Source organism: Sabethes cyaneus, chromosome 2 (genome assembly GCF_943734655.1).
Source record: "Sabethes cyaneus chromosome 2, idSabCyanKW18_F2, whole genome shotgun sequence".
Taxonomy (NCBI): domain Eukaryota; kingdom Metazoa; phylum Arthropoda; class Insecta; order Diptera; family Culicidae; genus Sabethes; species Sabethes cyaneus.
This window is the reverse complement of record NC_071354.1, coordinates 18,432,162-18,454,745: the sequence shown is the minus strand read 5'-3', so window position 1 is coordinate 18,454,745 and position 22,584 is coordinate 18,432,162. Positions and strand designations below refer to the sequence as shown.

Sequence of the window (22,584 nt, the reverse complement as noted above, 5' to 3'; positions counted from 1 at the left end):
TTTTTAGTCTGGCGTAGATTGCCGTCCCAAGGTTTCTAGTAATGATGTCGAGGTGTTCTGCGAAGGCTTGGAGTAGGCTACTCTTGCTGAAGATCGTTCCTCTCGTCTCGATGCCCGCTCGCCGAACTCGCCGGAACACACCTTCAATAGCGATATTGAATAACATACAGGACAATCCATCTCTTTGCCGCAACCCTCTGCACGAATCGAAGAGCACCGAGAGTATCCCCGAAACGTGCACGTAGCACATAACTCGCTTCAGAGTAGCTTTGATCAGCCGCGTCAGTTTGTCCGGAAACCCGTTCTAGTGCATTATCTGCCATAGCTGCTCTCGTTTAACTGTATCGTATGCTACGCTGAAATCCACGAAAATATGATGCATGGGCACGTTGTACTCTCGACATTTCTGGACGATTTGTCAGAGAGTAAACATTTGATCCGTAGTAGCACGGGCCCCCATAAAGCCCACCTGATACTGCCCTATGATTTCTTTTGCTATTGGGGATAGACGACGTAACAAAATCTGGGAGAGCACCTTGTAGGCGGCGTTGAGCAACGTGATGCCTCAGCGGAGACAACGCAAAAAATGCTGGTAAATATTTATTAATCGGTGCCTACGATATACCATCCGTGCCTGATGGCCTGACTGAATATCCAATGAGGAACTCCATCATAGATCTCATCATCATGGCGACGCAGCTTAGCCAACGACATCCGAACCGTAGACGAGAACCTGTTCTGGCGAGAGGTAAAAGCCATGGCGGGATAACCGTCGGCAGTGGAGATCCCTGATTTCAGCAATTTGTTCTGCCGGAACGGCGGACATGGACCAATAAGTAAGTAATGATATTCTTTCTAACTGAACAAAAATCAATTCCATTAATTTGAACAAAAAAGTTCAATTCCTGAATTGTTTATTTCGTTTTTCGTAAGATTTCGATATAAAAACTAAATGCTATCCCCTAGAATACGAACATCGCGTTGGGAACATTTTACAACAAATTATTGTTTTTTGTGTCTTCTTCTTAACACCTACTCCTATACCGAAGGTGTTCGGTTCAACAGAGTGAGAGTGAAATGCAAAAATATGAATGATAATAAAACGTGATGTAAATAAACTTCTAAAGTATGGAACAAATTGTGAAGATGTAAATGAGGCGGTACAGTGATAGAACTTGTAGTTCCGAATGTTTACCACATTGGCATTTGCGAGATAGAGAAAGCATTACTATATCTAAGAATACGTTGGAATAGAATCATTACAAACGGAGTTAGGTGATAGATTTGTTATTAAGATTATAAAGCAGCTTCTTACTAGGTATGGAATATAACAAATACTGATTAAATACTTGAATTTACGAAAGGTAGTTATGATCGTAGTGAAATGTTGTTGAAAATGATTACGGTAATGCGATTATAGACAATTAGGTTAATGATTGTTTGAATAATTATGTGTGCTGCATTGGATTGTACATCTTTCTAAATTTATATATTTTTTTGAGGTTACAATAAGCATTCATATTGGTGTTCCTATCAAAACTGTAAATATACATTCAATCTCCTTAGTACGGTCTATGAACCATCCCTTTTTAATGAGCTTGGTTGATTCACATCTACATCGATTTTTATGAATGGGTAAAAAATTTCGCCTTGCTACGGATGAAGACTGTCTTGGAAACCTTACTGGGATTTATCCGTATTAGAGCCAATTCTTTATTTTTCCGGCATGTCCGCGGGAATCTTAATTTATAACGGTTGTCGGTCTAAGCAATGTTCGGGCGCTATCTTCCTTGCTACTTTTCACTACTGAACATGAACATCTGTTCGGCAATTTCTACGATATCACACGGTGTTGTTTAGGTTGGTCAACTTATCAGTTTCATCTTCTATGCTATTTTGTGTATGGGAAAGGAGCACTTATATTTTGGATTCCGGATATGTTTAATTGTTCAACTGTTTGGGAATTTTGTTTAATGATGACTTTATGCTAAAATCATTCTACAGATCATTCATGTATGTGTAATAACGATCAACAATAGTTATTTTAATTAATCAAAGAGACCCGACTTTAATCGGTTATTCACTTATGTAGCTATCTAAAGCAAAAACATATTTGCATAAAAAATGTATGGTTTATAATTTTGACTACAAGGTTGAATAGTACCTATGTAGTGCCATAGCATGTGACAATAGAAAACCAACTTTGACATTAATGCCAACTAACGTTCAGTATGTCTTTGTTTTATATGTTCTTTTCTCTTCTCGGCTTTTGTTAATCTGTTTGTAGATGCAATAAACTGCCGTTAAATGTGTAAATGGTTGCACAAAAAGATTATTGCTAGATTGTCAGCCTTGTTTCTTCTCTTATGGAATTAGCGATTCTTTGTGCTTTCATGTTGTGTCGTTTTCGATTGTTCGTTTCTGTTGATTTTTGGGCAATAATCGCCTACAAAAGTACCTACTAACTGGATCCAGGAGCACTCACATTGAGCAATTAAAAAGAATGGAATGATAACGAGAACGTTAAAAAAATGGACGGACAAATTCATGCTAGCTACTTGGTCAATAACTAGAACTTGAAATTTTAACTGAAATGAATGGGACTTATTGGAAAACTTACTCTCTACATCAGAAAGAAAACTCAGCCTAGAAGAAAATACCGCAATCTCACTAAGCTGTGTAACTAAGAGAACTTAAACGTAAGCTGCTCGTAAAGCACCGTAAGCTGTCGATCATCAGGTGCTGTGCTCAATATAAATCTCCTGGACGGTATCCTAGAACCGATCCTTCGACGCAGCCGTGAACTCCATTTCGGTTAAGTTTTGTATCTCCTGCAGCTCTTGGAACTTTTCATGGTCCCGAATGTGGGCGTAGTTGGCAGCCAGGCACATTAAATAGTGAACCAAGCTCAGGATGATTAACAAGCAGCTCACCGTTGCCAGAATAAACATAATTTCACACTTCTCTACACCGTCCTTGCAAAAGGCCTTCACTTTGCTTTGTTCACAAATATTCATGTCCTCTTGTTTCACACCCGCCGGAAACATGAAGTCTGCAATAGAAATTAATTTTTAGAAATAGATTCTCTTTCGGTGCATTGGTAAATACTTACAAAACTGAGTCAAATCAATACAGTTTCGGTGGGATTGGACATTCGGATTTTCGCACATTTTCCAGAATACCGTAAACATGAAGGTAACTATGCCCAGAAAACAAAAGATCACAATCCAAATAATCTTCAGCAAGTATGTAATGCCCATAAATACAGCACAGGTGATACGGCCGCCAACTCGTGAGCCCCACGCTCGGTAAACCTTATATCGGGTGGCTCCAGTGGCGAGGAAACCCACAAATAGAATCATTAGCCCGAGTGCGGCCATCGAAGCGCCAATTATGACGAAGACCAACTGGACTGCCTCAATCCTATTATTATATGGTAGAACAGTAAATTAAATGATGACTTCTAGAATTGTAACCACTAAACAACTTACCACACCAATCGAAGATGGAAAACCTGATCGAGCATGATAATCGCCAGCGATGTGCCGCGATACATGGTGCCGCAGAAGATACCCACGCCGATAAGGCACATGACCGTCGCTATCAACGTAGCGTACGGAACACGGGTCATACATGATCGGCAGCAGTCCCCTGAAAGGATGATGGTAACAATATAAGAAACTTGCTTCGGAAACTGAACAGAAAAAGATAAGCAAATGGTAATATGCGGACAAGTTATTAATGACATGTAGGTACAGTGAATTTAATGCTTTTGTTTGAAGAAAATAGGAATCGTAGATTTAAATTTCACGACTTCTATTTATTATTTCTGCCATTAGTAGTAGAAACTGAGAGTTGTAAATTAAAAACAGGTATTTTGAACTTAGATCGAAGCAGTCCTATTAGAAAACAATGCCATGGTCAAGTATTAGTAACTTGTGAACCCTTTATTCAAAGTTCTATAGTGAATATCCTCTGAATTAGCTACAAAATTTTTACAAAATTGTGTCCGCTGATTTTAATGTGCCAAACAAAATTGAGAGCAATAAACACAACAAAAAATTATATGTGGCATACGATAGATTTGGCTGGCACTGCTAAAGCACGTGAAATTTTGTATTTTAAAACTAAAGCATAAGTTCTACTGCGCTGTACTTCCATTTGGAAGTTGAACCGAAAAATATATGACGTAGGTATGAATTTCGAACGATGATTTAGCATGAAAAAACGCAAAGATGAACCACTTTTGAACAGGGTGAGCAATCGTATAGCATATAGTTCACAGGAAGAGAATGTGTTTTTATCGATTGAAAACATATAGAATGTGATGCTACCAAATTAATGACTAATGTGCTCGACGATTCACATTTACACACGTAGGATAGCTAGTTGTGCATCAAACAGTGGGTATCAAACCTTTAGACCGCCGGTCGTGTATCGTATTATCGGAGTACCGATCTACTGATAAGTTGGACCGATAAGCGAGGCTCCGCCGACTAAGGCTTCTCTGCTGTGGCTGCGGATATGGTCCGGACTCGCGGTTTCCCTGTCCATTTTGCGCATTATTTAAAGTATTATAAGCTCTGGTTAGTGTTCCATCGTCGTCAAAGTTTGTTTCCAGCAGAAAGTCGTCCCGAATCTGTTGCGAGGGTACACGATTCCTAGATCCCATTGTAGTATTGTAGTAGTATTTGTTGCTGCTAGTACCGGACGTTGCAGCCTGTTGCTTCTGCGATAAATATTCACTTACTGTTCGTACTGAACTCAAGTTTTTGTTGTGTTAGGTATCCAGATTCAAGTCGAATAGAGCACACAAAGCCACGTTGCACACGACGATGAGACAACATTAACAGTAGTCGTTATAAATAATCCAGCAAAACACACGACACATAGAAAACATGAATTCGTAGAAAACCCGTTTACGAGAAAGCGTATCAATGAACGCTCATGTAGTATAGAGCATAGATTTAACCTAGATTAGGCAGTTCAAAGGCACAATATGTAATAGTATTTATTATGCTTTAATTGCTATACAACAACCAAAACTTTCTTTTGCTTATTATTGCTTCAGTATTCGATAGAGGTCATTCCAATTTATAAAAAATATCGAATTCACCACTGAACAAACGATGGTGTTTTCCATAGTATCACTTCTCACATTTATTGCAGCGAGCTTGAAGGGACTGCGGTCAAGCAAAATATAACACACATTACACACAAATAAACGACCAACACATGAATATAAAAACAAATACTATTTCAATGCTTTTGCTGGAAGCGTAGTCCACTCAGTCAACAATTAATTAATCTGGTTTCATTTTTGAACCCGTTTAGATGAAGAGTCTGCGACAATGTGACTATCTGCATCTCAGTTAATTTACTCACACTCTTGATTCGCTTTACTTGATTACAACTTTCAACTTTAGCTTCATTACAGGTTTAAGGCTTATACGGGCTTTTAACTGTGCTGGTATGTGTCCATTCATGAAGAGTTTAGTATTCTTTCCACTTAGCTTTAGACAATTACCACTGGCCCCACCTTATTCAATAGAACGTTCGATTATAACTAACGCAAACGGAACTTTTCTTCCACTGATATGTTATCAGTATCTTTTATCGCAATTTTTTTTCAACTTATACGTACCCATATTGTTGTCACGGTTTAGAAATCGGTTTTATCGCCAGCAGTGCCTTGTTTCACGCCGTCGAATTTGCAGTCTGCGCCAGACTTCCTGAGGAAACCCTTCGCACTGTAATCTTCAATTCGTAATTGCAGGAAAACCGGAATTTAGAACCAATTATTTTCTTTACGACAGCGCAAAACACAACTAAAATTAAAAAATGATGCACTTTTTCGCTGTAAATGCTTCTGAAATTAGCATTAAAATCAACGTTTTCCACTATAAACAAACGACATTTACCAAACTCCGACATAAACTTTCTTGCATATTTCAGCAAAAAAAAAGTCTGACAATTACCCTGACGCAAGTGTATTGGTTTTAGTACACCAGGAGGAGGATTTCGATACACAGCCAGTAGGTGTCATTCACAAAGCACGTCCGGTATTTTTCGGCGTTTAAGAACCCTCTCCCCCGCCCCACATCGGCTAAACCCCTCCACCCCCACTAGGGCGGACGTCCAGTACAAAATATGTCGACTAACATTTGAAAGGGGCGGATAAGCCAACTGTCAAACAGAACGAGTGAGAGTTCATTTTCCTATGCTGCTCCAGCAAAAAATAACTCTCACTCGTTCTGTTTGACAGTTGGCTTATCCGCCCCTTTCAAATGTTGGTCGACATATATCCAGCTTTTTACGAACCATAATGGCGGACGTGTTCGTAATATTTAAACAGTATTTTTGACATTTCCTTAATACATCGCACGTTTTTTTCCGCACGTTCACGGTAAAATTAAAGGCATGTACGGAAAGCAAACGTGTGATGTATTAGGGAAATGTCAGAAATGCTGTTCAAATATTACGAACACGTCCACCATTATGGCTTGTAAAAAGCTGGATTGTGTATCCAGCTGTGAACTATTTCGCGAAATTTTTAACTTTTTAGCAAAAATTTGACAGTTTGATGGTTATTTCTCCTCGAGTTGTTAAAACCTGTTCAGAATGCGAACCATTTCATATTTGATAGATTGATACTTGTTTTACTCAATGAGAGCATATATAAGTTGAGGACACGGGTGAGGATGAAGATATGTTTCTGTAACAGCGCATTGATTTATTTAGTCTAGGTTGGAATTGGGTATTTTAATTTTCCCAAAAAAGTGGATTTTTCTATCTCATTTGATAGCCCGTCGTTTCCTGAATCTAGCAGTTCTTTTTATATTTCAATTAAGTCAATATTCGATTAAAAAATTAATAAAAATCAAAACTAGAATGATTTGCTGTTTGACAGATATCAACCAAGCCGATTGATTGACTTGATGTCAGAAGTTCTCTCCCTCTCTTCTATCTCTCTGATAGAGCTCTTTATTTTAACCGAGCTTTTAAAGCTCTCATATGAAACCTGTATCGTTCGATGACCATAGTGTATCTATTCACTGTGTTGTCTAAGACGAGCTAAAAAGAAAAGTGGTTTACTTGTAAGCTATCGTCTTATTCCAAAATTTTTTTTCAAATATAAAAAAAATGTTTTTTCATTACTTCCATTAGTCAAATTCGGAAAAGTCTTCATGTAGCGATTGAATGGCATCATATCGTGTCAGAATATGCGGAAATGTATATACCACTAAAATACCCAATTGGATGAATTTTTGTTGTTCATTTGCTCCTATACGACAGATAAAATTTATCTCATTTAATTTAGGGTTGAATAAAAAATTTTGTTATCCAGCTTTTTACGCGCTATAATGGCGGACGCTATAAATTGTGTTCTTGATATGCGAACAATCTTTTTGACAACTTTGCTTCCATCAAAACTGGGCACTCTTCTCCTGTACGGCAGTGTTGCTCTTTCATTCGTTTATGCAAAAGAAAGAGAGCAATGTTTTGTTTACATTTCTCACATTTTTGCTTCATTGGCGTAAACGAAAGAAAGACCACGGTAGTGCTGCAAGAGAAGAGCGCCAGATTTGATGGATGCAGAGTTGTCAAAAAGATTGTTCGCATATTACGAACACAATTTACAGTGTCCGCCATTATAGCGCATAAAAAGCTAAATATGTTAAATATCCATACATTGGTGAAAAAAAATTAAAGAAAAAATTAGTGAAACACATCCAGCTCTTTCCACGCCTGTAGCATATCTCATTGGCTATCCGAACCATCGAACTGTCAAACATAACCATGCTTCATCAGAGCAGGACAAGAAATATTTATTAGAAAGGTATTATCGACTCGACCCTGCATTAGTATTGGTGTCCATTGTGACGTATGAAAGTTCAAGGTTCCTGATACCGTGGACCCCCGTTCGTTTGACCGTTTTTAATCAGTAGAATCAATATATATAGAATGCCAGTGTCGCTGTTTTTCTACAGGACTCATTGTGGTAAACATGATGCAAACAATCTGTATCAAGTAGCATCGGGAACTTCATTGTCAAAGTTGCTCATTGTTATTTATCTGTTCTTTATCTGTGCGCTGGTTGGTGCTGTCATCAGTGCGCTCTCCGCTGTGTTTTTATGGCAATGAAATGGTTTTAAACGTTCTTTTTCTTTTCGTCCGGATGAATAGAATCCCAAAACTGCGCCCTTTTGCACCGGTTTTTTCAGAAATTTGAAGCAAGCGAAGATTCCAATCACATAACTTGGCAGCCATAGTTGAAATTTTAAACTGGTTGTCAAAGTTTGACAATGAGATTCCCCTTTTGATGAATCTCAGGCACACACACATTTGCATATATAATGTAAATACATTATATGAACATGTATGATGTTTACCACGCGCACTGCAGCGACACTGGCATTCTATATATATTGATTATACTTTTTAATCTGAACACTTTTTAATTTGAACCCCGTTGGTTTGCACTACGTGCAAATTAAAGATGGTTCAAATGTCATTCTCAATATGACATCATTAGCTTATGCAGACAATGCACATAAACACGATTTGTTTGTACTGATCTAGGTGTTCAATCTGTTTCACAATGCGTTTTCCCAACGATTATGGTAGAAATCTGATCGGAGAATGAAATATTCGCTGCTTGCAACTGCCAACTGAATCAAACCACCAAAACAATAACAAAGAACAGGTCAGCCAGTTCACACAAGCTCCAGCATAATTCGGGTTACCAGTTGTTCAAATTAAAATCTAACCCCGTTAGTTTGCATGAGGAATCGTTCAAACGAACGGGGGTCCACTGTATACACAAACTCTTATGCGGTAGTTCAACGTTAACTCGGTAGATAGCATTGCTGTTACTGTCTCTCGACTTTTCGCAGAGTTGCCAGTCTTATTGATGGAATGTTTTTGATTAAAGGATATAGAGCTTGCTAATTTGCGGTTGTGTTGGTGGTTTGTTTTCCCCCAGTTTGAAAAACGACATGGAAAAACCAACAGCAGCAGCAACAAATCGCGTGTACGTATACGCGGCCTAGTGTGCGTACGGAAGCTGTCAGCAATCTCAATAAATAGCTTTTGTTTTCTGAATTTTTTACCCAAAATTTGAGTTTGTACACTTTAAGGGCATTTTGAAAAGCTTCAACCTAGCTTTAGCTAAATCCGACCTATTTACGGGTTGAATCATTTAATCAAATCAATATAATAGCGAATTCATAAATTAACCTGCCGAGATTGCATTTCGGTTAAACTGACAGCATTCAGTTTGAAGCGCAGGTTAAAACTGTCTAGCATTACGGTTTACGGGTCGATCTGTCAAACTGCCCGTATCGTTCATAAATTTCGGGTTCGAGTTAGCACGAACCCAGGTTAATTTATGAATTCGCTATAAGCTTCAACTTTTGTCGGGAGGGGTGCGCTGTTGCTTGTCATAGGGCTTTCTGACTGACAGCTCAAGCACCCACACTAGTGCCTTATTTTGGGGCAGAGCTGATGCCTGTTTGCCTCATTTTCAAGCACCAACACACACATAAATCGAAAGGTCTATTTGTATGGGCGCGAGAAAGAGATGCCAGTCTTTTTGATGGAATTTTTTTCCTTTGAGTCAAGCTTCCGATGTCAGCCTCCTGATTGTTTCACGTCGTTTTTTATGGGTGTGTACTAAATCTTCTGACAGTAGTTCAGTTATCATCAAAACTCAAGGGCTGCGCACAATTAATACTTTATGGTAGCGTTGGAGTTTACGGCTGGTTATCCGTTTGATCCGTTTTGTACTAAATTTAAAAACGGACGCAAAACGGAAAGTGAACACACAATCAATCCGTTCGATGACACCAGAAAAGCAGCATTGCCATATCAGCAGATTTCGCTTAGATTTATCAAAGTTTATTAATGAATTATTCCTACAGGTCAAACATGAAACCCTTTAAATGTATATACTATATTATACTAACCTCGTAATTGCCCTGTACGCTAATAACTTGCTGTGAAGTCTGTCGGTAAACAAGGGTCCAGTCTCAAAGGAATTTATATCCAAGGCTTTGCTTTGTTTATCGATTGATACCATCTAAATTCTAGATGTTTTCCTCAAAAACGAAGTGAGTTTTTGTTATTTAACTTGATAACTTTATCTCTATACCTCTACCTTTAGTCAAACAGCGTGCATCGAATTATTTATTTCTGACTGCCTGATTGCTCGATCTTACTCGGGGCCCCTTTGTCTCTCAGTTACTTGTACATCTGTAATTGTAACCACTGACGAACTGACAGGACACATAGAAGAAAATTCTTTAAAAACCATCGTCCTACACATTTTGCTTGCACACTAGCACCCTCTGTTATGCATGCTGCGAAGTAGCTTGCATTTGCAGGGTTTTATGCTGTAGGGTTTTTACATTTGTATGGTTTTATACTGAAAACTCGAAGCAACACTCGCGCGCCGCGGTGTGGCCATGTTGCTAAACATGCTTTTTTGAAAAATGAGTGATTTTTGATTGGTCGAAGGAATTAACGCGAGTGTCTCGTCTGTTTGTCTGTGATGTAACGAAAATTGTCATAATGCAAGAAACAAAACGCTTTTCTTGTCTACTTCCTTTGTCAGTTTCCTTCATGTTGTCCCCCAGCCACTTCCCAGTAAACCATTTGGTTTGTATATCTCGATTGCAACTGAGATATACGAAATCATATCTGAACGAAAAAGTTATATTTCACGCCATATAAGAACATATGTACCAAAGTGGAGGCGATATACGTGCGAAAGCTTTGACAATTATTTGTAATTCTTCTTTGCGTAGTTTTTATAACACGCAACTAAATACTCCTGAATATATGATTAAGATATAATCAAATATTGCAATCGTCTATACTGCTTTATAATTCACAGTCATGAATTGTATATGAAGGCACGCACGACTGCAAAACAACTTATTATTCACTTCGATTTGACATACTCTAATTATTATACAATTCCAATGTGAAATTGACATGAAAACGATTTATTATGAACTTTCTATTACGATTTTGTGTTATCTGGGTTGTAAATCTGTCTTCTTCTCGGAAATCCGTAAAAATCGACAAATAGTCTTTTTTATGTTTTTGAACCTTCCCCTTGTTAATGGCCACCGTATTCCATCTTTCAGAAATCCAGCCACTTGCCATAACTGCTTTCTCCCCCTGTTAGGGATCCCCCTTATTGCAAACCCCCAGTGCTGGTTCCCTTCTGTCAAGAAACATATGTGCCAAGTTTGATTAAGAACCGTCCAGGCGTTTCGGAGTTAGGGCTTCCCCCCTTGTTAAGACCCCCTCTCTTGTCAACCCCTTCAGTTTTGATTCACTTATGTCAAGGAACATGTGTGCCAAGTTTGATGAAGAACCGTCCAAGCATTTCGGAGCTAGGGGCTCCCCCTGTTATGAACCCCCCCCCCCTTTTGTCAACTCCTTCAATTCTGACTCCCTTTTGTCAAGGAACATGTGTGCCAAGTTTGAGGAAGAGCCGTCCTGGCGCTTCGGAGTTTGGGCCTTCCCCCTGTTATGAACCCCTCTCCCTTTCGTCAATCCCTTCGGTTATGATTTTCTTAGGTCAACGAATATGTGTGCCAAGTTTGATGAAGAACCATCCAGGCGTTTTGGAGTTAGGGCCTCTCCCTGTTAAGAACTCCTCCCCCTCTCTTGTCGACCACTTCAGTTTTGATTCCCTTATGTCAAGGTATATGTGTGCCAAGTTTGATGAAGTACCGTCCAGGCGTTTTGAAGTTATGGGCTCCCCTTTGTTATGACCTCCCCCCCTCTTTTGTCAATCCCTTCAGTTCTGCTTCTCTCATGTCAACGAACAATGGTTGCCAAGTATGATGATGAACCATCCAGGTGTTTCGGAGTTAGGGCCTCCCCCTGTTAAGAACCCCCCTCTCTTGTCATCCCCTTCAGTTCTGATTCCCTTATGTCAAGGTATATGTGTGCCGAATTTGGTGGGGAACGGTCAAGGCATTCTGGAGTTATGGTGGAACATACAAACATACAAACAAATATACAGTATTCTCATGCTCAATTTTATATATGTAGATAAAAACAGTTTTATCCAACAACCACCGTGATATATTTAGATAAATCTATCATTTTGTATTATTTTGATAAAAAACATGATTTTCATCATTTAGTTTTTTTCGTTTCGTTAATCACCACGAACAGCAAAAGAAACGGCAGCACTTTTGCCGCAATGTTACACGCAATATTTGAGACGTTTCAAATCTTGCGGGTGACTTTGCGGTAAATGTTGCGTTAGTACAGTTTAGTACTCAGCCGCAAAGTCAATCCGGATACATTGTGGGTTGTTCCATATGATTCCATGCATTTAAAGTAGCTGTCAAAATGCCGCTAACGCAAACGTACGTATTCTGCGCCGGCCTTCAGCGGGGTGCTATCCGTATCTTAACGAACGGTGTTTGACAGTCCACTTAACGAAGGGCGCTATTTCAAAAAATGCAAGAAATAGCGCCCGTCTGACAGGTAGATTTGCTGCCAACCTTTGTCGAGATATGCTGAGATGTTGGCAACAAAAACATGGCACCCATCGCAAGCCCCTGTCAAAACTGTCAAAACATGAATGTTTTGCAATTTCTATTGTTGGCCTGATTCGCCTGATTCTGATATCTGATTGTGATTGATCTTGCATTGCATTGCGTTGCATTGCAGGTTCGGCAGCTTATTACTTTGTTTAATTTGTGCAGAATGTCACAAATAACTACAAACATGTTGAAGAATACATTTCAAACTAGCAAATTTGGCAGTCTAAAGGTAATTTAGTGTTAAAGTGTATTGTTTGTTTAGCAGCTTATGTTCATAAAAACCTGCTTTCCAATATGATTACGAAACAGTTAGTAGATACGTACTCTTCTCTTAGGTTCAAGTCCAGTGCAAACATACGGCTGTTACGCCGTTGCAAAACATCCGCGAGCGGCTGGAGAGTGGTCCAAGTTTTCAAGACTTTGTTCAAAACCCAACCTACAATCGGGATGACTGGAGTGAATATGAGGGAAAATTAAAACGCGAAAAAGGCGAAAATGAGCGGCTTAGGTTGCCACCCTGGCTGAAGACGAAAATACCGATGGGAAAGAACTACAGCCGCATTAAGGAGCAGCTGCGGGAATTGAAGTTGGCCACGGTGTGTGAGGAAGCTAAGTGTCCCAACATTGGCGAATGCTGGGGAGGTGGAGAGCATGGTACGCAAACGGCAACCATAATGGTAAGTGAGATTTTGTTGCTATTTGAAACGAGATAAGGGGACGCAGTTTCACTTTTATTTTCGTTTGGGTTATCAGCATGGGTGGATTCCATAGCATACGTATCTGTTTAGTCTATAGCAGTATGGTTGAATGAATCGTCGAACTACAGTTTAGAACAAACCAGAATTAACAAATATTTTTAATCTTTCAGCTTATGGGCGATACTTGTACTCGAGGTTGTCGGTTTTGCAGCGTGAAAACAGCACGTGCTCCGCCTCCGTTAGATCCAGCTGAACCGTTGAATACCGCATCTGCAATCGCTTCTTGGGGCTTGGACTATATAGTGCTTACTTCTGTTGACCGTGATGACCTAGCGGACGGAGGATCCAATCACATTGCTGCAACAATTAGAGAGATCAAAAAGCAGAATCCTCGCATTTTTGTTGAGTGCCTCGCGCCGGATTTCCGAGGTGACAAGAATTGCGTCGAAACGGTAGCCCTTTCCGGTTTGGATGTGTACGCCCATAATATCGAGACGGTGGAAGCTTTGACACCATTTGTCAGAGATCGCCGAGCTCAGTATAGGCAAAGCTTAAAATGTCTGGAAAGTGTAAAGGACATAAACCATAATTTAATAACAAAAACTTCGATAATGCTTGGACTTGGCGAAACAGATGAACAAATTGAACAGACTTTGAAAGGTAGGCCTTAATAGATAAACTTTTTAGTGTGAGTCACTACATTATTATAAAAACAGTATTTTTTAGTTGTTGGCAAATTTTTTGAATGAATTTTTAACGTATTTTTTTAAATTTTTTGAAAGACCTTCGTACGGTGGGTGTAGATTGCCTCACACTCGGTCAATATATGCAGCCCACCCAGCGGCATCTGAAAGTCATTGAATACGTCACGCCGGAGAAATTTAAACACTGGGAAACACGCGGCAACGAGCTAGGTTTCCTGTACACCGCCAGTGGTCCACTGGTGCGCAGTTCGTACAAAGCAGGAGAATTCTTCATCACCAGTATATTGAGAAATCGTGCGCAAAAGACAAACATAAGTAAAGAACAAGCTAATCGAACTAAGGAAGAGGATTCGCAATAAAATGAATGTGAGTTATACGTTAGATGATACCAAAGATATATTAATAATGAATTCTATATTCAGAAACGAATTGTTCTTCATTGGTGCAAGCAAAGCTATAGATATTTAGAATAAATTATACTAAAGAAGACAGTGTTTGCAATTAATATTGTCTGCTTACTGTTGAATACGTGTGATCGCAGTTTCGTCAGAAATTTCTAAAACGTAGCTGGATACGGAATCGCACCCATTCAAGGTTTGTTAACTGCAGAACTAAAAATTTTATTAGTGTTGTAATCGGAATGTACAGGATTATGAACTGGAATTAATAAATCAATTGACACTAATATCTGATGTTTGACTTAGTATTAATTTTGAATAAATTTAGTTTCGTTTAGTTCGGTTTTTGTTTATTTAGTTGATTTTGGTTATTCGTAAATTATCTTACTACGCATCGAAGTCGTGCTATTGAAAATTTGTTTTTTTTTGTTGAATCTATTCAGAATAATCTAAAAATACTTCCACATTTTGTGTACTTTGTGGCCAACAATCTATACCGCAATTTTGGGAAAACAGATACATCGATATAATTTAACTGGCACGATTTTCTCAAATCTTGTGTATGATGTTTTTGTTGCAGATGCAACAAGGAAACAGTTTTCCGTAAATTTAATCCGTATATTTAGCTTTACGCGATTAAAAATTTCCTGCAATAATGCCTTAGTTACACTTTGTATAATTTGAAATTAATATTAGCTTACGTTTGTGGGTTTCCTTTCGCTTACAGGATTTCTTTTCGTTTTCGTAGATGCTGAACTTATGTTCGTGGATGCTTAAGGTTAGATACATATAAATGCGATAGTTAGAATCCACTTTTCAATAGTTTGAATGTAATTACTTACAAGTAAAAGAACTAATTCGGCAGGCTTTTATCTTTTCGCGAGTAGACACTTCCTCACTCTAACCTATAGATTTTAATTCTTAGATTTAAATTTAACGTAATTTCTAGTTTAGTCTTTCAATAAACTTACTTTACTTTAAGCACTGTAAATATGTTTTAACTTCTAGTGTATAAGGCCTTTTTAATTTAAGAACGACCTTTTAAATATAATCTATAATCAGATAAACACGATTTTATTAACTTCTGACCAACTCGTAGGAACTTTACGCAATCTTCTCCTTGATGACTCGACGTTTTTTCCTGGCGATTTGTTTTCTTCCGTAACAAACTGACACTGACAGATGGACCGTCTCTGCCAGCATGGTGAAGCGCCGCGTTCTCAACGTAATTTATGCGTAGGTACGGCGTTGCACGGAGGGCGTGCGCAACAGTCCCCCCCAGTAGTTGGACCCTGGTCCGGCTCACTCCCATTCGTACCTACGTCCAACACGGCAAGCTTAGTTGCGGGTCTCTCATACAATCCCGTAGCAGTCTGGACTACCGCTGAGCGCACTTGTCCATCGACAGATGTCTTCACCGACACCACCCGACCTTTGGGCCAGCAATTCTTCGGTAAACTCGGATCGACGATGATGACGATTTCTCCTACGGCAATCGGGCGCACTGGGTAGAACCATTTGGTTCGACGGGTAAGCGTGGGTAGGTATTCCGTTATCCACCGCTTCCAAAACAAGTTGGCAAGAGCCTGTGATGCCTGCCACGAGCGCTGCAATGCCAATGGGCACTCGTTGTACTGAACTAGCGGTTTTGATCCATCTGAAGAGCCTAACAAAATATCGTTTGGGGTAAGCGCGGGTGAAGAACAATCATCCACGGGCACATGTGTTAACGGACGACTGTTAATGATGTTTTCTACCTCAATCAGGTAGCTTCTCAGCATTTCTTCCGTAGGCACCCGCTGCGGTTTGACTTTGGCTAGAATTTTCTTCACGGATTGGATTAGCCGCTCCCAACAGCCACCCATATGCGGCGCTGCGGGAGGGTTGAAGCGCCAAGATGTTCTTGGCGTGGTAAATTCTTTCATGAGTTTATCCTGGTCAAGTGTCACTACCGCTTCTTTCAACTCCTTGTCAGCGCCCACAAAGTTTGTCCCTCTATCACTTACAATTTCTATTGGCGTGCCCCGTCGAGCAAAGCAATTACGCAGGGCAAAAATACACGAACTAGTATTTAACGAAGCGGCCAGCTCAAGATGTATCGCTCTTGTCGTAAGACATGTTATAATTACGCCCCAACGTTTCTCGTGATGACGACCAACGACAACAAGCATGGGTCCAAAAAAATCAACGCCCACATACGAAAACGGACGTATAAATGCCGCTAACCTGTACTTCGGTAGAGAAGCCATCACCGGTGGAACCGGAGCGACACGTTGCAATTTACAGACCTGACATTCTCGACGAACTCGATCGTAAACTCTGCGAACTCGTGGGATATGCTAGTCCTTGCGAACTTCGTTCACGCCGGTCTCGTGACATTGATGATGAAAGCGCAGATGAACGTCGCGTACGACAAGTATCGTGACAGGATGATCTCGGGGGAGTACTATAGGGTACTTGTTGTTTTCGTGTAGGAAGTCGCATTCGCTTAAACGACTATTGATCCGCAATACACCTTGGACATCGATGAATGGACTGAGCTTGAACAGACTGTTCTTCTTATGGAGACGACGAACGCCTGCTGCGAGGATTGCTAGCTCTTCCGCATAGACTTCCTCCTGGGCTCGCTTGATCTGGAACAACTCAGCCTCGAGTAGCTCCTGCCTAGAGAGTGGTCCGATGAACGGGTGTTGACCGTGTTTCCTCAGGCGGATGTTATTTACAAAACGTAGAACGAAAGCCGTGGCGCGTCGCAAACGGTACCATGAGGAGAAGTTCTGCGGCAACAGAATGGTTCGAATTGTCCCTTCGGTATGGTGTAACATACTCGGGCGAATTTCTTCGACGGTTTCAGTAACATTCAGCAGTGACTCTGGCCATTCTTCCTTTGACTTCCACAGGAACGGAGGTCCTTGGAACCATCGACTCGTTGACGAAAGATCCGGCTTGTTCTTCCATTTAGTACCATCGTCGGCCACGTTCACCTTCGAGCTTAACCATCTCCATTCCGTAACCTCCGTCGCTTCCAATATTTCTCCCACCCGGAAGGCTACGAACTGAGAGAACCTACGGTGGTCTGAATGAAGCCAACACATAACGTTCCGCGCGTCTGTCCAGAAATATCGACGATTCACTGTGATTGAATGACCTGCCGCAATGCTTTTAGCCAAACGCGTACCAATAACAGCTGCTTCTAACTCCAGGCGAGGAATAGAGACGAATTTAAGAGGGGCTATACGAGTCTTGCTCCCAATTAGCGCGCAATGAACGAGTCCGTTATACTCGAAACGGAAATAGGAAACAGCCGCGTACCCTAGCTCACTAGCATCTACGAATGTATGTAGCTCAATGTTTGTTTCAGCAATGCTCAACTCTGGTCGACAATAGCACCGAGGAATTTCCACTGACTCAAGCTCAGGCAGAATATGCAGCCATGTATGCCATTTATCCAACTCTCGCTCTTCGACCTTTTCATCCCATCCAGTTTTTGTTCTCCACACCTCCTGGATAAGTACCTTCAGATACATTAAATAATGAGCTATAAGACCTAACGGATCGTAGATAGCCATTAACGTTCGAAGTATATCACGCTTGGTTGGATGCTTCCCGCCGGAGAGTAGATCCTTGTTCCGGTCTGTGCAAAGCTTGTATCGAAAGACGTCTTCCGTAGTGCTCCACCATATACCAAGAACTTTGGCCATAGCCAAATCGGAGTTCATGTCCATCGACTTTTCGTGTTTCGGATTTTCGTCCAGACTCTTCAGCACAACTGACGAGTTCGACACCCAATTCCTCATATAGAATCCACCCTGCTGGTGAATGTAGCGGACTTCGTTAGCCAATGTTATTGCCTCCTCTTCCGTATCTACGCTAGTCAACATATCGTCGACGTAGTGTCTATGATGGATAGCGTCGACGGCGGTAGGATACTCCTTCGCAAACCGGCTGGCGTTTTCGTTCAAGACGAAGATGGCTGTACTGGGTGAACACGTTGCCCCAAATGTCACCACCTGCATCACGTAGTCACACGGTTCCATTGTTTCTTCGTTAGCACACCACACGATCCGTTGGCTGTCTTCATCTTTGGGCTTCATCCGTATCTGATGAAACATCTCCGCTACGTCACCCCCCAGACCAACTAACCGTTCCCGAAATTTGTACAATACTGGTAGCAGATCGTTCAGTTGATCGGGGCCTTTCATCAATACCGAGTTAAGCGAGACACCACCGAAAGAAGCAGCTGCATCGAAGACGATCCTAACCTTGCCTGGTTTGTTGGGATTAAATACCGGGAATATCGGCAAATACCAGGTTCGGTCCCCAGTTTTCCGTGTTTCTTCGGGAGTAAGCTTCCGAATATATCCTTTGTGCTCGTAGTCCGCCATCTTCGAACGTACTATTTTGGATAATTCGGGGTCGCGTTCTAACCTTTTAGTTAAGCAGTGATGACGCCTCAGTGCCATGGACCGGTTGTTAGGCAAGCGCATATCGTCATATTTCCAGAGCAGCCCCACCTGATATCTACCGTTGAGGAACATTGTCGTACTACGCAGTTTTATCAATGCTTGTTCAGCCTCCTTGGATAACAGCTGGTTTTGTCGAGCGCCGATCCCTAAACTATCGAGCGTGAAGTATTGCTTGACTGTCTCATGCAAGAGCTCCTCCGGATCTCCATAGTGGAAGCAGATGTGATAGCTGCACGATGCTGCATGGGTGCTCTCCGGTGCGCACGTCCCGTAAATCGTCCATCCCAAGCGTGTCTTCACTGCAACTGGTTCGTTCTGCCTTCCTTCGCGGCTGTCAAGAGCGTGGACCAGATGCACGTTGTTCATACCAATTAACAGCTTAGGCTGTACGTCACCATAGGAATGTATTGGCAAACCATTGAGGTAGCCATATTTGTCTGCAAGCTTGCGCATGGACAAAGATTGCAATGGGAGCTTGAGTTCTTTGACCGTGTAGACATCAGTCAAGCTATTCTTAGGGCATCCATGATATGTGCCGGAGATGTCAAGGGAAACACGTGTGGCATCTTTTTCGTATCGGCAAGTATCAGCCGTCCAGCGAAGACATAGCGGGTGCTTTTCACCTCGCAAGTTTAACTCCTTCGCCAAGTCTTCCTCCATCAGGGTCAGGGATGATCCGCTGTCTAAAAACGCGTAAGTGTTTACCTTGGCCCCGTTGCTATACAGCGTAACCGGGACGTATTGGAACAGCACGGGTTTGCTGCCCCCACGATGAGTGTTGCAAGGTTTGGCTTCTCGGGAACTGTCGGCGATGGTGTGTTGCAGAGTTCCAGTTTGCTGTTTCGGCCCTTGCGAAGACGTTTCAAACTTGTCCTTGGCATCGTTGTGCATGAGCCGATGATGTTTATATTGACAGCCGTTTTGTCCGCAAAGTTTTCCGGACTGGCACGGACCGCGATGATTACTAAGGCAACTGCGGCATAGCTTGTATTTCCGGAGTATATCCCAGCGATCTGAAAGGCCGGACGAGAGAAACTTCTTGCACTTTTCGACTGCGACACAATCTCTATGGCAAATAAAGCAACTACTAACTTCATGATGCTCAAACGCCTGCTCTGTTTCAGCGTGGGCATTCAGGAAACCATCATCTTTCCGCCCACGACGAGACTTACTATCGTAAGAGCAGGAGAAGTCTGGCAGTGTAACGGCACTCGCTGCTTCCGCCAGCTTGTATAACCAACCGCTAAAGTCTGACACGGTTACGGATCGAAGAGACTGTCGATGGGTCGCCCAGTTCAGACGGACCATTGGAGGAAGTCGCTTAGTTAAATCGTGCAGGAGAGTAAGGTTGCATAAGTGCTCCTCCAACTCACAGGCTTTAATAGTAGCCACCATGTTACGCACAGCCAAGGCAAAGTCAACCAGAGAACCAAGGTGTTCCTCCCTTGGTGAAGGGAGAGCATTTATCTTTTGTAGTAGCGAATGCACAATAATTTCTGGGCGACCAAAGAGCATCTTAAGAGTGGAGAGAACCTGTTCTAGATTGGTTGGATGCAACAGTTGACATTTAACCGCTTCCAACGCTCTTCCTCGCAAACACTTCTGCAGGCGAGCTAGGTTTTCTTCAGGTGAATATCCACAAAGATTTGTGGAATTCTCATACGTAGCAAAAAACAATGGCCACTCTTCTGGGTCGCCACTGAAGATTGGCAACTCTTTGGCAATTGCCTGTCGCGCGGCGATCTGGCTACTGTTTAGTAACGTGGTCCCTCCAAAGGTGGGAGGAACGTCATAGGACTCATACGGATAATGTTCTTGAGCCATATGACGAGGGCGGCCAGCAAGCGGGGCGAACGCGGAGGTATGTGGATGCTGATGGCGATTTGGCAAGGATGATGACGGAATATGCTCAAACTGCTGGGACCGACAGGGAGCAAACGATGTGGCGCAAGCTCGCTGCCCAGTTGAAGGTGGGTAACGTGTCGGAATACATGACCGATGGTTTGTCAGAACTGGATCAAACGCTGAAGAATTACAATGGTTTCTGAGCGACTGTGGAACGTTAGCAGGAACACGAATTTGTTGTTCCCTCGTACCTACGACGGGGCCTGACACGTTTCTATTTTGATAACTAGCATGCGGAGCAAATAACGGAGGATTAAAACGGTGATCATTCATTGGTGACGAATGAAAAACAGGAGGATCCCTAACGCTATTACTTTCTCGTATATTAGCACTGCTATTGCATTGACTTGCATGGTTATTGTTCTCTGATGACTCGAACAAGAGCTGATATTTACGCCGTAAAAACTTACGCTCGATGGCTGCTTCCTCTTCCAGCATCTGGATACGTAGTTGAACGGGGAGCTTGCTTACTAAGTCGGGGTCCACATCAACCTCTTGAGAAACTGCATTAGGTTGCGTAACGGGTGGCCGTGGAGAGCGCAGTTGCGGTGCGGATACCGGCATCATGGGGGTGGGCGAAGGTAAACGTTGGACCGGTCGGAGGGGCTCCGAGTGAGGTACTAGCTCACCTGTAGGAGTTATCGGATGTGGCGATGGTGGCGCAGGAACTTTAGCGGCGACGCATTCCGGGCAGCTCCAATCATAATTGGCCACATCTTCATTCACACCGACGCATTCGAAGTGATACCACCGTTCACAATCGTCGCAACAAACCATTTCGTCACAGTCAGGAAGTTGGCAGAGCGGGCAGGATTGTTGCAGGGTAACGTCTGCGACAGCATCTTGGCTACGGGTCTTTCGTGGCATCTCCGATTGAATGCAAACGAAATTTTTAAACTGTTGCAGATGCAACAAGGAAACAGTTTTCCGTAAATTTAATCCGTATATTTAGCTTTACGCGATTAAAAATTTCCTGCAATAATGCCTTAGTTACACTTTGTATAATTTGAAATTAATATTAGCTTACGTTTGTGGGTTTCCTTTCGCTTACAGGATTTCTTTTCGTTTTCGTAGATGCTGAACTTATGTTCGTGGATGCTTAAGGTTAGATACATATAAATGCGATAGTTAGAATCCACTTTTCAATAGTTTGAATGTAATTACTTACAAGTAAAAGAACTAATTCGGCAGGCTTTTATCTTTTCGCGAGTAGACACTTCCTCACTCTAACCTATAGGTTTTAATTCTTAGATTTAAATTTAACGTAATTTCTAGTTTAGTCTTTCAATAAACTTACTTTACTTTAAGCACTGTAAATATGTTTTAACTTCTAGTGTATAAGGCCTTTTTAATTTAAGAACGACCTTTTAAATATAATCTATAATCAGATAAACACGATTTTATTAACTTCTGACCAACTCGTAGGAACTTTACGCAATCTTCTCCTTGATGACTCGACGTTTTTTCCTGGCGATTTGTTTTCTTCCGTAACAAACTGACACTGACAGATGGACCGTCTCTGCCAGCATGGTGAAGCGCCGCGTTCTCAACGTAATTTATGCGTAGGTACGGCGTTGCACGGAGGGCGTGCGCAACAGTTTTTTTTCGAAAAGTTAAAGATCAATATTTTTTCATTCGATGCTTAAGGTGCCTCTTCTGAGCTGGGGTAGTCGCAAAAATTATTTTTGCCTTGGGACCTTTCTATAAAAATTCACAACGTTTGAACCGCTGATCTGATTCTAATGGCTTAAGTTCCGAATGAAAGGTATTTTTACTCAACAAGAAGCAGAGACACAAACATATTTCGGACGATAACATGAATTTCATAAGAGCTAGAA

At 41.5% G+C, this 22,584-nt stretch overlaps 3 protein-coding genes across 4 annotated transcripts; 1 reads left to right on the top strand and 2 right to left on the bottom strand.

Annotated features, from left to right (window-relative positions):
- Positions 1-907: 907 nt before the first annotated feature.
- LOC128734741 (neuronal membrane glycoprotein M6-a) lies at positions 908-5,900 on the bottom strand. 2 transcript variants are annotated; one of them, XM_053829075.1, is made up of 5 exons: positions 5,645-5,900; positions 4,417-4,729; positions 3,492-3,651; positions 3,113-3,423; positions 908-3,052 (listed from the first exon to the last, which is right to left on the bottom strand). In XM_053829075.1, the coding sequence occupies exons 2-5, from the start codon at positions 4,670-4,672 to the stop codon at positions 2,775-2,777; spliced, it is 1,005 nt and encodes a 334-aa protein (XP_053685050.1). In that variant the 5' UTR covers positions 4,673-4,729; positions 5,645-5,900; the 3' UTR covers positions 908-2,774. The 2 variants fall into 2 exon arrangements, with proteins under 2 accessions (XP_053685050.1, XP_053685051.1); XM_053829076.1 differs by lacking the exon at positions 5,645-5,900 and adding an exon at positions 5,386-5,620.
- A 6,766-nt stretch (positions 5,901-12,666) lies between these two features.
- On the top strand, positions 12,667-14,652 carry LOC128734740 (lipoyl synthase, mitochondrial). Its single transcript, XM_053829074.1, has 5 exons — positions 12,667-12,804; positions 12,911-13,252; positions 13,444-13,933; positions 14,056-14,343; positions 14,400-14,652. The coding sequence occupies exons 1-4, from the start codon at positions 12,739-12,741 to the stop codon at positions 14,334-14,336; spliced, it is 1,179 nt and encodes a 392-aa protein (XP_053685049.1). The 5' UTR covers positions 12,667-12,738; the 3' UTR covers positions 14,337-14,343; positions 14,400-14,652.
- A 2,062-nt stretch (positions 14,653-16,714) lies between these two features.
- LOC128735163 (uncharacterized) lies at positions 16,715-21,613 on the bottom strand. Its single transcript, XM_053829658.1, has 2 exons — positions 17,688-21,613; positions 16,715-17,441 (listed from the first exon to the last, which is right to left on the bottom strand). The coding sequence occupies exons 1-2, from the start codon at positions 21,611-21,613 to the stop codon at positions 16,715-16,717; spliced, it is 4,653 nt and encodes a 1,550-aa protein (XP_053685633.1).
- Between the last annotated feature and the right edge of the window lie 971 nt (positions 21,614-22,584).

Bases quoted from the DNA above. Each gene is read 5' to 3' on its own strand.
- LOC128734741 (XM_053829075.1), bottom strand. From the start codon at position 4,672: ATGGGATCTAGGAATCGTGTACCCTCGCAACAGATTCGGGACGACTTT. The intron at 3,652-4,416 runs GTTTGATACCCA...TCATCCTTTCAG, and splicing joins ACACGACCGGCGGTCTAAAG to GGGACTGCTGCCGATCATGT. The intron at 3,424-3,491 runs GTAAGTTGTTTA...ATATAATAATAG, and splicing joins TTCCATCTTCGATTGGTGTG to GATTGAGGCAGTCCAGTTGG.
- LOC128734740 (XM_053829074.1), top strand. From the start codon at position 12,739: ATGTCACAAATAACTACAAACATGTTGAAGAATACATTTCAAACTAGC. The intron at 12,805-12,910 runs GTAATTTAGTGT...CTCTTCTCTTAG, and splicing joins GCAAATTTGGCAGTCTAAAG to GTTCAAGTCCAGTGCAAACA. The intron at 13,934-14,055 runs GTAGGCCTTAAT...ATTTTTTGAAAG, and splicing joins AATTGAACAGACTTTGAAAG to ACCTTCGTACGGTGGGTGTA.
- LOC128735163 (XM_053829658.1), bottom strand. From the start codon at position 21,613: ATGCCACGAAAGACCCGTAGCCAAGATGCTGTCGCAGACGTTACCCTG. The intron at 17,442-17,687 runs GTACGCGGCTGT...AGACCACCGTAG, and splicing joins GTAGATGCTAGTGAGCTAGG to GTTCTCTCAGTTCGTAGCCT.